Source organism: Chelonoidis abingdonii, chromosome 2, assembly GCF_003597395.2.
Source record: "Chelonoidis abingdonii isolate Lonesome George chromosome 2, CheloAbing_2.0, whole genome shotgun sequence".
Classification (NCBI taxonomy): Eukaryota; Metazoa; Chordata; order Testudines; family Testudinidae; genus Chelonoidis; species Chelonoidis abingdonii.
Window position 1 is genome coordinate 39,992,463 of NC_133770.1, and position 16,810 is coordinate 40,009,272.

General features: G+C 40.6%; 1 protein-coding gene across 3 annotated transcripts; it reads left to right on the plus strand.

Annotated features, from left to right (window-relative positions):
• The first annotated feature begins 271 nt into the window (after positions 1–271).
• SKIDA1 (SKI/DACH domain containing 1) lies at positions 272–12,722 on the plus strand. 3 transcript variants are annotated; one of them, XM_075062300.1, is made up of 3 exons: positions 272–1,242; positions 1,457–1,619; positions 3,832–12,722. In XM_075062300.1, exon 3 carries the CDS (start codon positions 8,916–8,918, stop codon positions 11,454–11,456), a length of 2,541 nt encoding a protein of 846 aa, XP_074918401.1. In that variant the 5' UTR covers positions 272–1,242; positions 1,457–1,619; positions 3,832–8,915; the 3' UTR covers positions 11,457–12,722. The 3 variants fall into 3 exon arrangements, with proteins under 3 accessions (XP_074918401.1, XP_032631529.1, XP_032631530.1); XM_032775638.2 differs by lacking the exon at positions 1,457–1,619 and having other exon boundaries at positions 276–1,234; positions 3,832–7,980; positions 8,817–12,722; XM_032775639.2 differs by lacking the exon at positions 1,457–1,619 and having other exon boundaries at positions 276–1,234; positions 3,832–7,980; positions 8,820–12,722.
• Positions 12,723–16,810: the final 4,088 nt, after the last annotated feature.

A 16,810-nucleotide genomic window follows, 5' to 3' on the forward strand; every position in this document is an offset into this window, starting at 1 on the left:
TATAACAAATCAGATGTTTCTCTCCAGTATGTTAAAACATTTTTTAATAGAAAAAGATCAGCACTTGGGACAAAATTTAGCGCAAAAAATTAAAGAGGATCGGTCTTAACTACATATTAGGGTTTAACTGACAAATATTTATATTTGGGTGATTTGCTTAATGTCACATTTGATTCTGCACCTATTTCCTGAACGCTCAAGACAAGGTACTTTAAAATTTGAGACATTCATGTTTGCCAATAATATTCAACAGGCAACACTAAGTCCAACTCTTCCTCCCTGGCTATATTTCTTCTCCTACACATGTATGTGAGTATCCAATTCCTCTTAATCTAAAATCGGCCTAACCTCCTTTTCTGCTATATTTGGTGAGGGTAAACAAAAAAAAACAACAAAACTTTCTTCCCCTCCACTTTGTGTTCATCAATTATTTCACCGCAGGGGCAGTGCAAGTTCTACTACAACCTTCTCCCCCAATACTACCCTCCTTTGAATTATTTTTTCTCTGGAAGTTGCCCTCTTTCCCTCCTGTTGTCTTCTAGAAATCTGCTATTTGGGGGACTGTCTCTGATCTTGGCCCCCCTCACCATGTGTATAATGACTTTAAACTCATTGGAATAATCTTCTCTCTAGAGTTTCCCCTCCATCTCCCATTATGTTGTAGCCTAGGGAGGCTCTATTGGGGTCGAGAAAATACTCCAGTTCCTATTTCAAGTACATATATCACCCCTTTAAACTCCTTGGAGCTATTCCACCCTGTAGGGGTTAAACTTAAGGTATCCCAAATCTTGCTTCCTCTACATGCCGTCCCAGTCATTGAAACACGTGTTTTCTGGGCTCCCAACATTATTCGGGGCCATGATGGGGCTGCTTTAAATTGTGCCAGTTCCACGTGTCCACTTTAAACTCATGTGAGCGCGCACACATACACACACCACTGCTTCTGTAGTCTGCTTCATCGGATCCCTCCGCCAGGTTTTATATGCTACTAATATACTACTTGGGACCATGACAGGTGTACCCCCAAATCCTGCTGCAGGGGCCCTCTTCAAAGTGATCTACGCAGCACTGCCCTCCTTATGCTCAGCCCCGGGCTCTGTTCAGGTTGCTGCTGCCCGCGCGCTGGGCTGCGCTTTGGGTGTGTGACTTCCGGAGAGCCCAATGGCGGGGAGCGGGGGGGCGATTACGACAGGCTCGAGCTCGGCACGAGCGCGGCCGGCGTGAGGAATTGTGGGTAAGACAGTGCCCGAGCGGCAAAACGAAACGCTGAGATAAGGGAGAAGGGGTGGGGGTGGGGAGGTGAAAGGTCAGCCGCCGGGAGCCCCCGCGCTCTGCGCCCAAGTAGTGAATGGAGGGAGCAGTAGCGCTCGCACCGTTGCGCATTGTTATGTGGACACACATTCCAGGGGGCTCCTTGCACATCACACCCCCAACTTTTTTTTTCCAGGGGGAAGAGGCTGCCAACAATGCATTAAATTTGCTTAACAACAAGTCGGGGTTGTTTTCCTCTCTCTCCTCCCATGCCGGTGTCCCTGACAATACAGCAAAGCAGGAATATAAACACCAAGCGTGTCTCCACTGCAAGAGTGGCAGGGAGTGCAACGGAGGCTTCTGCTTAGGCAATCTCTTTGCTACTTTGGAGCTATGTCTTCTCCGTCTGATCCGCGTGCTTTGCTTTGGGGGGGGAAGGTGTTTGTCTCTGCCACAACCCCACCCAGTGTGGCAGCTCAATATAATTATGTCCTATGCAGGGGTTTGCTACTAACACCGACTGGCAAAAATGCAAGACTTTTGCTGCTCAGCCTAACGTGAATTATATTTGTTTGCATATAACCCCACCCCCACTGCCTCGATCCTTGCGGGAATTTATTTGTTTCATTTATACGAAAGTTTTGTTTTCACCCGTTTCCCTTCTTACTTCGCTAATCAGCACGGAGATCATTACTGGGAACACATTTTAAAACCCTTTTAATCGTTGTTGTTTCTTTAAGTCCCACAAACTATAGTCGCTCTTGGGGGAGCACTGAAATCCTAAGAAAGGTTCCTATCCACGTTCATACAAACTACACTTTGATCGCTGTTGGTTTTGGGGAGACCATCTGAGGAGTTGTAGATCCATGAAATTAACTACTTCTGCTTAATCGTGGCTGCTGTTGCTGCTATTGTGAGGATCTTTACCAGTAAACATGTTTTAATTTACATTGCTGCGCAACTTTCTAATAATTTCTTAAACCCAAACCCTCCTACACAGCTTCTAAAGGCAAACTTAAGCGAGTCCACCCTCAGCCCCTCACAATAAGCTTAAAATGGACGAAGAAAATGTAAAGAGTTCGAATGGAGAAGTGGTTCCCTTTGTTCTTTCATTGTTTCTCCACGAACTGGCGGATACAAGGACAAACGCTTACCTTCTTTCCTTTTTGCTCCAAAAACCAGACGTTCCCATCAGCCTTCAAATACACAATCCACCTTAGGAGTGACTACAAATATCGGGAGAGTTTGTATTCCATTATTTTTCGCTCTCTGTCTTTTTTAGTGTAAGATTAAGTTGCCGAGCACGTTGTTGCAAGCTGTAGCCCCCCGCCTTAGTGAATGGTCACGTTCAGGACCCTCCAAGTCCATCCTAATTCTGCCAGTAGAATCGAGGGCATTGGAGGTCTAAACTTTTAAAAAGGAAAGGGCCTACAACTATCTAGAAGATCTGTAAATACTCTCGGCTTTTCCACTACATTCTGCTTCAGTTAAAAAGAAATAAATATTTCACCCGTGAACATTTAAGAAGTTTAAATTCAGCAGTGTTGATCTTTTAGACTAATTTAGCTTAAAGGCAAATTGAGATAAACTACAATCTACAGCACTGTATATTCCACAGCATGTGTAAGGCATGGGCTTTAAAAAATAAACAAGAACATCATGCAGAAATATGGGATAGAAAGTTTAAATTACAATGGTATCTGGGAGAAGTGTGTTCTCTAAAACATAATGGAGAAACATTACTTTAAACGTGTCTCTCATGGCAAAATGATTGGTTTTCGTTGGACTATTACTCTAACATACAAAAAGAATCAGCTTTCTGAGTAATCCAATCAGTGTTTAGTACACAGCCTCATAGGCAACACTCCCCCAAACCTTATTTTAATCTGATTATGATGAGATTTCCTGATACAATGAATATTTTAAATGATCCTTGCGTCTTAGTAAATGGGATGAATTTTCAGCCTCCTGTTTCCAGGGGTCCCAGATGCAGAGGAAACCGGCACTGCTTGGAGACCAGTCTCCTCTGGGTTCTGGTCGGGAGTCGGAACCAGGAGACTATAGCCGTCCCCCTTCTCCTCTCTCCCTCCCCCTTCTTCTGTCGCCCATGGGCGCTGCATTAATTACTCCCAATTCCTTCGCCTGTGGTTGGAGCTTGGAGCTGGACACTTAAGCGCCTTTTAACACTGCATCTCCAAGCAGCTGGCCATTGCAAAATAAACAAATAAAAGCTTAGGAGATCTAAATAAATTGTGGGACCGAGAGTGTGTGCTGTCTATTCTTTCACCACCAACTTGTCCTTAATGGCATTCTGGAAGGTTTGTATTTCATAGGAAAATATTGCAACAAACAAGGTAAATAGGGGCTGGCTGAGGGGAAGTGGCTTTTCTTTGATAGCGTTTAATTGGAATTGAAACATTCTAGAGCTGTAAACATTCTTTATTTATTCAGCACACATAAGCAGGCATTGTTTTATCACCATCATAATTATGGTGTCCTTTAAACTGGCTGATAGCAAGAGAGATAAGGGAATGTGCCTGTAGCTTCAGATTAAATCTCTCTCTCTCTCTCTCTCTCCAGTCTCCTCTCCCCGGGTCACCAGAATCCCCACAGTCCTTGGAGATGAAGAGCGCCGGAAGATTGTGGCCTGGCCATCCCTTACGTCATGAAAGTGATTTGTGCCACATTGCTAATTTGGTGCAATCCATAACCTTCTGATCTCCTGTGTTTGTAATTGCTTTTCAGCTTGCAGAATATGTTTTCTCTGACATAGTTCTTGAATAAAGAAATTACTATCGCTCACCTGTACGTAAGAAATGATCTTCCCCAATGTTTGACTCTTTACCTTTTTCTAATTAAAAATGCACACTTTAGGGTCCTTTCAGAACAAAGCTTTGCCAAATCCCCTTTACATCTAAGGATTTGAAAATTTATAAAGGCTGCATTGAATTCAGGATGGGTCAAGGGGCAAAAAAAGGGTAGAAGGTCACTGCATATTGATTGTGGGTCAGTAGACAACATGGCATGTAGTATGTGTCCAAAACATCCCCTTAAAAACTGTATTTAAAAAACAAGATTATCAACATCTGCTGTGTTATTTTGTGATTTTACTGAATTCCAGAAATTTCTGGTGTCTGTGATACTTCCACATGGGAAAATAAACCTTACAAAATGCTGAACAGAACTATATATTGTTGCTTTGTTTACATGGAAATAACTCAGTTGTGATGTTATGTTTGATAAATTATCATGATTTTTTTACTATTAATTGGCAATTAATTGGCCCAGGTTTTTGGGTAATTTAGTTGTGCATTCTTATGTTTGACATATTAGAATTTATGGCAAATTTTAAGCACTGAAGTTACCTTAGGTTGACTTTAAAATAGAGAAGGACCCTAGTATACAGTTCTTTGACCCTGTTACTGGAATCTTTGTGATATCCTCTGTTTTCTGTTTGCATCCCCTGTGAGCACAATATGCACAGTGTATCTAAAACTGGTGAACAAGGTTATTTCTCATTTAAATGATCGATTTCAGCATAAAAACTGTGAAAATAAAAGGTGTATTTAATGCTGTCAGTACCTGAATATTGGTCCAGTGCTTAAAAATAATACTAAATAGTAATAGAAATACTCTAATAATGTGGCAATCCTAGTATGAAAATGTACATGAACCGGTAGGAAAAAGAATTTGCTTCATTAGTAAAACTACTGCTAATTGATGTTACATTTCACAACTAAAGATTTAAAGAAAGGTTTGTGCATTACTTTGCTCAAAAAGGAAGAGGTCAGGCTGAATTGTAATAGTATTTAAACACAATCATATAATGGAAATAAATCAAAACATAAAATAAAAAGGTAACTAAAATTTTATATACATTCTTTCTGAAGGAATATAATTAAACATTTTCTGCAAGCCTATATATTTTAACATCATTTTTTCAAAAATGAAAGTAATCTAAGATAAATGGGAAAATGTCTACTATATATATTATGGACATTATTTTTCTCTTTATTTTCTACTGGGTTGATCCTTTGGCCAGACACCTTCAGAGCTGAAATACTATCTCTCTCTAGGATGTAGATCCCATATTGCAGGTTACTCAAAGTGAAAAGGAACACATTTGATTGATAACGTGTGTATTCACAACTATATATTGTTGCATGCACATATAGTTGGTAAAATGGGCATCCTTAGACCTTCTGTTCTGAAGAAATGAGAGGCAAACATCCATCTTTTGAGTCGTGTTCATCTTTGACTTTAAGTAAGGCTGAGGTGGTCAACAAAATTACTAAAGAAATATACATATGTATCTGCCTGCTCACACACACACAGGGAGAGAGTACATTATTACTTAGGTTTTAATATAATTGACAACAGACACCTTTAATTTTTCCTGTCCATTCTTTCGGCTAGCTTTCACATTAATAATCTAAACCATAAATGTTGGTAGCTATTGATCACAATCCCCTGTGTGCGTGCAAATCCAGTTTAAAATCCCCTGCCTTTATTGTGTATGTGTGCCCCGGTAAGGTCCTCTACCAGCTCTTTATAGTGATCTACCCCCAATGTGCCTGAAGAAGATCCCAATATACAGCGTGTGCTGATGGCCATAAGAAAGCTGCCTGTTTCATTCTGCACAAAAAATGATGGAGAAGTTAAAGAAACAAAAGACTCTGTGTGTGATGTGGAGTAAGATATTCTATTGAAAGTGTGTGTATATCTATAATTGTGTGTGTGTGTGTGTGTGTGTGTGTGTGTGTGTGTGTGTGTGTGTGTGTGTGAAAGAGAGAGAGAGAGATTTTCGAAGACTTCTCCCTCCCCCCTCCCACTTCAGCGTTGGCTCTGACTACACCCAGAAGCTAATAGCTGTACCTTTTTGGGGGGGGGGGGCGGGGGTCTGGCAAATAGCTGCTAGTAGTTTAAAACATTTGATAGTGCAAGTATTAAACAAACAAAAAAGCATGCATTTTAAAAATAGTTACTGAATCACATTACCAGACTGTCATATGTAGTAGGAGCGAGAGCGAGAGAGAGAGAAACAACTAAGCTACCTGGCAAATAAATGACTTTTTAGCCCACTTTTTTTGTACTGTCTTCTTTAAAAGCTTTATCTGAGGTTACTGTTTCTTTACTGTTTGACTCCACAGCCTTAACCTTAAAACAGGGGGAGGAGAATAGTGGGGTGGGGGTGGGGGTGCGAGCAGCATATAAGTACATCAGGAGGAATTTTTAAACGACCTTATTGTTTCTAGCTTTAGAAAGGCTACGAGGATTTCCTTTTAACGCCAGCAGCTGTTTTCCCTCGAAACTTTGCTTTCAGCTAGAGAATATAACATGATGTCTCTTACGCAAGTGAGAAAGGAAAATGTATGCTGATAAATCCAGATGCAAAGCAGAAGAAGGCTTAACTCTGTGGATGGTATTAGCTGTGACGAGGCATTGTTCACTGCTGCCTCTTGGTTACGTTTAAAGGCTGAAATATCACGAGATCCATTCAATGATCCTTTTCTCATTCAATGTAATTTGCTGTAGCTCTGGTTTCTTGGTTGGGAATACTATCCTTAGATTTCAAAAGGAAGAACTAGATGTGGTTTGTACACACATTGATTAAGTTGAAGAGCGGCGATTACATCTGTGCAGAGAGCAACAGTAGTCTAGGGGTGGCTTTTCAAATCTCAAACCTACTGAGTTACAGACTCTCCTAAATAGACTTCCTTAATTCCCGGATGCACTTCTGCAAATTCCCAGTTCTCGCCAGAATTCCTGCGAAATTGGGAGGTTGTGTGCATTCTACTTTGTAACGCAAAACTACCGAAAAATATTTTTTAAAAGCGATCCTTTTATTTATTTCAGCTATATCTGATGGTGTAATACGAGCTCCACTCACCACATTGCCAATCTATAGAGTGGATAATGGAACTTTTCAATTAGAAGGGAAAAATTGGTCCCAGAAATATGAGATGTTTTCTTAATCACACGGATGTGTCTAATTTTGGATATGCACTAAACTACTGCTATATATAAGTGCTTGTGTTCTATCCAGTTTTCAGCTGAAAACTGATTATGGGCGGATAGTTATTTTTGCAGCTTTTGACATGCAAACCGCAAACATCATTTTAACGCACGAAGGAAGAGGTTTGCTAATATTGCAACATGTTCGAAATCATTTGTGCCTGACACAAGTATTGTAACGTTACTGCGAAGAGGCTACACCTTCATGCTGCTTCTTCAAAATGATTTTTTAAAGGGTTGGTATAAATGGAACATCTAAAGTCTGCAGAAGGTCTACCCAAACTGAACGTGCTGCAAACCAGAAGTGTCCTGGACCATTGCAATATTCTATATCGTGTGCCAGCACTTCTCTGTTATTACGTAAAGCCTCTGGAAGCACCTTGGATATTTTATATTCTCTTTTCTCTACTGGAAGCAGTCAGCCCACAAGAATCCTGACGTGGAGTCTGGGACTCCAGGACATTCCAGCTTGTGATCCAGCACGGTTAATTGTGAAAAGTGTGTACATTTCTGGCTTATCTATGCTTTGTTATGGGTCTGACGTGAGCCCACGTCCTCCTTCCCCTCCCCCAATATTACAGACAGCATTTCAACTACAGACTGACAGTATTACGGTGTTGGAAACCAAGATATGCAGAGCAAAAAACAAACTTAGCCATTGACTGTAGAACGACAATTAAATAGAAGAGGAAAATCAAGAGAAACTCGAAAAATGTAAGTATTCGTTCTCGGTTTCTAAAAGAGCCTTTCACTATGAAGCTTAAAAAAGGGAAATACCAGGCTATTCTGCACATTTTCGCTAAGCTTAATTTTCCACACAATGCAGAATAAAATATCAGTTTAAAATTAGTGCATTACCAAAGTCTTTTTTCTTGGTATGATAACACTTATGTCATTTACAGTCACATAATGCGCAAAATAGCAGCATTTGTGCAAAATAGTCTAACTATATATATATATATATATATAAAATGACAATAAAAAAGCACACAAATCCTACATCTGTAGCTAGCAATGAAGTCTGAGAGGTCTGAGTGTATCTGAGCTCAGATTGTTTAATAGAAAGATTTATATACTAACTGTATTATTTACTTTGGGAGGGGGCTTGGCAGTGTAAGGGTATGCTAATTATGGGAGATTTTTTTGGGGGGGAAGGGGTGGAATATCAATTTTTATTGCATCACCTGTCAGGAGTGTCCAATCAGCGTTGGCTTTAGGGGAATTAATTGATGAAGGTGTCTCCGGACGAGCTCACTTCACTCTGTCATTTTATTTGTAGCTAAAGCAGCGGCGGGAATAGCAGCTGCATTTCTTTCCTCTTCCTCCCTTCACATTCCATTATCATAGTTCTCCAATGGAAAAGCAGGGAATGAAAGGGAACAGGTACTAATCTTCAACAGCAACTTAGAGAAACACTTTGGCAAACCTGATTTTCAAACAAAAATATAGAGAGATTGTAGTTTCACATTTTTTTTCTTTTATTTTTTCTAATTTCTTCTAAAGTTTGGCACTCCATTGAGCAGGAATAACAGTCTTTGTTATTTTATTAGCAGGATGCCTTGAGACAAATACAGCATCTGGCTGAGGATTGTGTGTGTGGCTTTTTTTTCTTTCTTTCTGCAAATGCTGGGAATAATTTAATTCACGAAATGGGAGACTTGAAGTCGGGTTATGAAGAGGTGGATGGCGTGAAGCTCGGCTACCTCGTCATTAAAGGAAAGCAAATGTTTGCACTCTCTCAGGTTTTTACAGACCTGCTTAAAAACATCCCGAGAACTACAGTGCACAAGCGAATGGATCATTTAAAAGTAAAAAAGCATCACTGCGACCTGGAGGAGTTGAGGAAACTCAAAGCCATCAACTCCATCGCTTTCCATGCAGCCAAATGCACACTGATATCCAGAGAGGACGTAGAAGCTCTTTACACTTCTTGCAAAACGGAACGAGTCCTTAAGACAAAAAGGAGGAAAATAAGCCGGGCATTCTCAACAAAAGATCTCCAACCGGAGCACACATCCACCGACCCCTACGCCAGCTTTTGGAAAGAGAACAAACTCTGGCTGGGTTTGAATGAAGCGGCTCAGCCTCTGCCAATTAGAAGAAAAGCTTTGCGTCCCGGGGACACAGGCTTGCTACCGGCCTCTGATCTACCTCACATTTTTAGTAAATACACTGGTCACAGCTACCCAGAAATCGCTCGGTCGCCTTGCAAACCCCCTTTAAACTATGAAACTGCCCCGATCGTGGGCAACTATGTCACCTTTCACTCGGATCCCCCTTATTTTCGGAGCGTCCTTTGCAGCAAGCACCCGGCTGCCGCTGCTGCTGCTGCTGCTGCTTATTATTACCAGTCCGCCGCCGCCACCGCGCAGACCAAGCTAGCGGCGGCGGCTGCTGCAGGGAGCCCTGTGGGTTTGACTTACAGATACAAAAGGAAAAGACCGTGTGAGGCCGCCCCAAAGGACTGTTTATTAAACACCACCAGCAGCGCCAGGCGGCTCCTGATCGTGCCCAGGCCCTGCAAGCCCAAAGGAGCTGCAGCAGGCACGGCCGCTTGCCTGGAGAGATTTCACCTCGTCAATGGCTTTTGCACTTCTCCGCAGCAGCCGCAGCAACAGCATCTGGGCAGCTTCCCCGAGAGCTACAGCAGCGACTCGGAGTCCAGCTCTTACTCCGACCATGTAGCCAACGACTCGGACTTCGGGTCCAGCCTCTCCAGCACCAGCAACTCCGTGTCCTCGGAGGAGGAGGAGGACGATGACGAGGAGGAAGGCAGCGGCATCTCGGACTCCAGCGAGGTCAGCTCCGAGGAGGAGGATACGACCTCAGACTCCGACTCCAGCTCGGTTTCCAGCCAGGTCTCGGTGCAAAGCATCCGCTTCAGGCGAACCAGTTTCTGCAACCCCCCCAGCATGGCCCAGGCCAACTTCTTGTATCATTTGGCCACGGCTGCCCCCACCAAATCGCCAGCTTTCGAGGAGGCAGGCAGGCTTCCTGACCTCAAAAGTGCTCAGTGTGGTGTCAAATTGGAATTGCCAGAGGAATGGAGTCATCAAAGCTGGGCATCCAAAGCACCTCCAGTGTGCTGCTCCAGCAGCCTTGGAAGTTGTTTTGCTGAGATAAGGGATGATAGGGTAACTGAGATCACATTCCCACACCCTGAATTTTCCATTAATGTAAAGAGTACTGACCTAACAATTAACTGTGCAGCAAAGGGGGCCTCTTCACCTAGCCCAAAGACAAACAATGCATTTCCACAACAAAGAATACTCAGAGAGGCAAGGAAATGCCTTCAAGCAACAACTGCACACTGTGCAGATAACAATACAATAGCTGCTAGGTTCTTAAATAATGATTCTTCACCAACAGCAGCAAATTCAGAAGAAGATTCCAAAATCCGTCATTGTATTGAATTTGCCACGGATTTACCCTCTTTGCAAACTGATCGTGCTTCTACAACAGGAGCAGCTGAGCTTGAGTGCACTGATCCAGGCAATAAGGCATTGCCATTCCTGCACAATATTAAAATCAAAATAGAGGATAGCAGTACGAATGAAGAATATGAACCTGACCTTTCAAAACATAAGCTAAAGTGTGAGTGCAATGATACTAAGGATGAGTTTAACGGTGTGACTGGGAGTAATAACCCGGACGTTTTACTAACAGCCCAGGAAGATTCTGCATGCACTGAGAAAGAAACCACTTCCTTAAACACGCTGACTCAGAGTCAGGTCCTTTCATGCACTTTAGGTACTCCAAAACCTGAGGATGGAGAGTATAAATTTGGAGCGAGGGTGAGAAAAAATTACAGGACATTGGTTTTGGGAAAGCGACCTGTACTGCAGACTTCTCCAGTCAAACCAAATTTGAAATCAGCTAGAAGCCCACGTCCTACAGGTAAAATTGAGACACATGAAGGAACACTGGATGATCTTACAGTTACCAATAGACGCAAAAGGGTAGCCAGCAATGTAGCATCAGCAGTGAAAAAGCCGTTTAATTTCATGGCAAATTTTCCCTGTCCACCGTCACTAATTATTGGCAATGATGGGGATTTGTTGCCAGCTTATTCCTTAAACACCACTAAGGATTCCCAACCACCTCACAAGGCCCATCCTGTATGGAAATGGCAGTTGGGCGGTTCTGCAATACCTCTTCCACCTAGCCACAAATTCAGGAAATTTAATTAATAAAATAGTTTGGAAAATACTTTCTTGAACCACCTTTACCTTTCTTTTGTTTTAAACTCGACAGGATGGTTTGTACAAGCCCCTTAATGCTTTATACACTTTTGGAGTTCTGTTTTATCACATTGTGAAGATAGAAATCGGATTACTATTTTCTTTTCTAGTACAGTTTTTATTTGTTCGTGTGTTTGTTTGTCTGGGTAATTTTTACATTCCACAGAGTACTTCAGGCTAAAGACTCAACTTAAACTCAGTTATTATGGTAGAGCTGGAACACTTTACTGTTTAAATGCTAATAATGCACCGGTACCTCAATTCAACTGCTACAAATAAATGTCAAAAGGTTGAATAATAAATATTAGAATGAGCCATTAAATTTATGCACTAGATTTCGAAAATGGAAGTCTAACTGTTAATTCAGTTAAAGTTTGTTAAGTTACTTGGTTGCACAGTAAGGGTTCACTATAATTCAATGTGGCAGCAGTCTCTACTTTTCGGGAGCTTTGTTTTCCAGAGTAGGGGGCTCTTTTTCCAAGAGCAGTTGCATTTACTAATTTTTCTATGGTTTGGAAAGGTTTGGGTTGGAGTACAGTTGGAGCACTGGAAAAGCTGCCTCATCTCAAAACTAGTAAATAAATATGGAATTCTGTTTTTGGTAAAGGGTGTCTTTTTACTTGTACAGTCACTCTTTGCAATTGGAAAGACTTTTTGTTTCACTCAAAAGTCTTAAATAAGGTTACTGTTACCCACTAATGTCATACTTCAATTTTGGTCTGAACATGTCCCTACTAACTTGCAAAGCAACTAAAATATTTGTCTGTATAGCAGTACAATTTATGGTCTAACCTCTCACACTCGATGGAGGAAATAGCAAAGCGGTAAATGCAACACAGAAAGTGAAACGTGAGGCCATAAGTGGAAAGAATACACAAAATGAGAATATCATGTTATTCATAGCTTTTTGGCACCAAAACTCAGGCATTTAAACCTTAGTACACTTCACTGTTTTATCCGAATCTCTTGAAACTTGAGTTTTGCAATACCATCCTATCTATGTAGCAGGAGCATTTCTACTGCACGTGACAATCAGAGGCAATTATCTATATTTGCACTTAATATTAACAGGTAGACTTCTAGAGTCTAGCCCTCGGTAAGACATGCTGGTGTAATATGTTGTGATGATGGAAGCAGTAAATCAAAATTATGAAAATTTGCACTGTTGAAAAGCATGCTTTAGCTTTATTTTCAATTAAAAACACTGTTTAAAAATTCCTGATTTCATACACTTCGACTTATTGCAGAGTTGTCCATAATTTCCTCTTCATCTGAAAGTTTAAGGTTTTTATTTGGAGGAAATACGCTTCCAGAGGCTATTTTTGTTTTGTTTTGTTTTTAAATAAAACTGTTATTAACCCAGTTTAAGGCAGTCTTGGACAATGTAAAGTTTATATTTTGAGAGGGAAATACGTTAGAAATTTATAATAAAATCGTTTTAAAAGTTTGGGATTTGAAAAGGTCGGTTACAACTGAGCTGCTGAATCAGCAGAGTTTGAGATTAAAAATTGCTGGTTACTCTTTTTGATTTACATTTTATTTATACTAGAGCCTTTTCCAAATTACATCTTAGGGATTCCACCTCTTCATTAATTCCGGGAGAATAATTTATCATAAATCAAAAAGGAAACAAAACAGCAATGAAATGTTTATTGTGTGACTCAGAGTCAACATTTCTTCTGGAAATTCACTGACTTATTTTTTATCCTCTACCCTCTTTGTTTCTAAATATTCCAAGTAGACACTGGCTGCTTTTAGCTTTATTTACTATATGCACACCGTGGTTTTCCTCTCATTGTAAAAGACCTCTTCTAAGAATACCTGCAGCCAAATATATTTAGAAAGAGTAAACAATTGCCTTTCAATTGATTCACCCTTCCCCCCATACACACACTTTAAGTTGCCAGTTGCAAAAGGTGCATTGCATACTTAACCTGCTCAGCGGAAATTATGGTGGTCGTTAAAAATCTGTTTACTGGATGAAGTTGTTCTGAAATTAATGTTTACATTCGAGTGTTTGGAACTGCATACATTACAGGCTTATTTCTGTAAATACGTACACAATTTACTGTTCAGGAAAATCCCCTTGCTCTTTGGGAAAGCAGGGTTTGGTTGAAAAGGGTCTCCCCTTGACAAAAATCTACGCAGCTATAATGTGCAAGCTTAAAACCTGAAATTTCACCTTATCTATTAAACTGTATATCATTTTAAAAATAGCTTCCTCCGCTGACCCTGTGTACTTACAATTAGAGACACTTTGACTTGACCCTAACTTATAAATAGCAGAGACGATTTGTTTTGACTCTCTGACTAATACTGGGGAAAGAAACAAAGCACAAATTCAGACCAAATACTTTCAGTGGAGATTGAATCGTAAAATATGGCGCCCAGCTCTGATATTAGCCCTACAATTTATGGAAGCTGGAGAATGAACACCACCAAGCCAAATACATTCCTGAGTGTATCATTCCTGCAGACTTTTCTGCTGAAGTATGATGAATAAAGGCACCATCAAAAGGCAAGAAGTTAAATGGCCAAATAATTGTCACACGTGTACAACCTCAGTTTAGTTTCAAGCCACAAGCAAGAACATTTGAGTTTTACTTCTGTCAGAGTAATCTGCCAGGTGCAATAATTTACTGAAAAAGGTATGATTTCAAATCCCTGGTAGTTTGGGAGCTGTTTCTCATTGTGTTGTAATAATTCTTGCGAACACAGTTTATGATAATTTTAGATTTAATGATAATAATAATAAAATAAAATTACTGTTATAAATAGCAGATTTTCCCCAATAAAGGTAAGTCTTAATACTGAGGAAAACGAGGGTTTTCCAGCCAGCAGGATTATGGTATTGCTGTAATGTTTGTAGGAAAGAGAAACTAAAGGGTATCAGCTATGAGACTTGACAGTTTTCCAGTTTCTTGATGTACAATGCATAAATCAATAAAATGAAATAAAATAATAATAAAAATAATCAATAAAACACACCTAGGAGAGTATTTGAACTTGTCTGGAACATTATTCCAGGGATTTTGCTACAAGTAGAGGCTACTGATTCGTTTATTGGGAAGATTTCTGCGCCCATATTGAAGACAAAGGAAGTTTTGGACTATGTCTAGTTCTCTAGAGCATTAAAAAAGGGACCATGTGTAATGCCTTCAGCAACCAGGTATATTGCCTTAAAAGATGTAACTTCCAGTTTACAACAATTTACTTTTAAAAGTGATGGTTCTATAGTATACACTTACTTTTCTACAGTGGGATAATCTCTTTACTGGTTTATTTAAAACGTCACAATGTAGCAATAATGCAGAAATGGTGGTGGCTGTTGTATGACGTTTGCTGTTCAATCATTCACTTGGTGATTTTCTACATGGTCTCTGACCTTTTTTCCTATATCAGATTTAGTCGCCAATAAATTAAAGTTTCTGCAGAAATAAGAACAATGCTATCATGTTTTTGTTTGTTACACTTCACACATGTGAGTGGTTAAGATAGAGGGATGTAAAAATTGGCATTTTTTTCTATACAGGCGTCTAATTCAGTGGTAATCTGTAGAAAAACTATTGTAATGTAATATACTAGAAAGTATATAACATAGAGAACGTGGTTAGTTGTGGTTTCTGCAGTTAAAATGGTTACTGAAAAATTTTAATGGTTCATCTTAAAATCTGTTTGGACACAACTTTAAAGTTAAAAAGTACAATCGTGCACAAATTAAAATAAATCCCTCTAAATAAGGACAAAGGCATTGGAATCTACCCAGCTAAATCAGATTTACAGAAATGAGCCATTCACAGGGTTTTCCCAGTGGTATTTACCCTTACAATCATGTTTAAGAATGTACCGTTTATCAGTTCCATGGTTGAATGTGGGGTTTCTTATTTCTCTGTAGCCAAATTGCTTTCTGTTAAATAGAGGACACTTCCAAAACATTTTGGGAAAGGACACCTGGGTATGCAGTTAACTGATTTTAGGCCTTCAAAGTTGCATTTTTTTAAACTGTTCTGATATAATTATTTACTATGCCCTAGCCCCCCACCCCCTCCTTTTCAATCTCTGGCGGCCTCACAAGTCCCAGCTTTAAAAGGCCCTAGATGTTTTGCATGAAGCTCTCACAATAGGGGTTGAGAGAACTGACAGTTTCAAAAACAAGGCGTTCTGTCCTATCCAGATGCCGAGAAACCCTTTCCTGCATCATCTCTCGTTTGCTCTTCGCTGCTGGTGGCTTTATTCTTAGCATTGCAAATATACTGCAACAGCTGTGTTTGTAAACAGGGTGGAGGGGGAGCAGTTTGGATGGAGCCAGCAACGCCTTGTTTTATACTTTGTAAATGAATGTGATGAGCCGGAGTGACCAATATCTCTGCTTCCTGACGAGAAAGAAGAAGGAAGTTGGCCCTCAAGTCTGTGGTGTAGCGTGCAACATAAGGTTACCACTGTTCTTTGCCTTCAGAATCATTAGATTCGTTGGCAGGAACATGCGAGCTAAAGTTCTCCCCTGAAATGTAGCCGTGATGGTCTAGAGACTCCCCTTCATACCGTGCAGACACTTGAGGAAAACACTAAAAATGCCGCCATCTTGCTTTATGGAAAACAAATTCTTTGTGATTTTTCGCCTAGACCCCTCTCTCTCTCTCTCTCTGTCTCTCTCTCTCTTGAATTTGTTACCAACTCATTAGGCGAGGGAACAGGAGGTCCTGCACTCACTCACTACCAGTAGCTCTCACATAGATTCACATCAAAGTGGCCTTTTTGCAGGCGTCTGCTCTCAGGCTGCAGTTTGAGGGGGCCAGTGGAAATGAAGATCAGGCTCACATATTTCCCCCCATTTTGGTAGTTCCTCTGGCTGACCATCCATTTCACTTTGCTCTTCTTTTGTGTGATCTCCCCCCTCTGTCTCTCTCTCACACACAGGCACCGCACTAGTTAACTGTCTCTAAAATGTAATAGTTAACTGCCCATATTGAAAACAACTCACTAATTAAATGAGTGACGCAGCCAGCCAACATCGTCGGGAAAAGATAACAAAAAATACACTTCCTGCAGCCCACTTGTTATTTGGGGGCTTAGGTTTTACAGAAATAAGGTAGGATGCAATTTCCCTTCCCCCTACCCAATCCATCTGAAAATCAAATTGCAATGTGGAAAGCAAATACGGATTTGGGGATGATACGGCTGAGAGCTCCGCAATACAAATAAAACAGCACATACGAAAGAGAGAAACCATAGTGGTGAGCTGCACAGACAGGTCAATGAGAAAAGTGCAACAAGGTTGTTTACTCTCGTGTTTAAAATGCAGT

What these genes read in the sequence shown, in the direction of transcription:
- SKIDA1 (XM_075062300.1), top strand. Translation starts at nt 8,916, where the DNA reads ATGGGAGACTTGAAGTCGGGTTATGAAGAGGTGGATGGCGTGAAGCTC.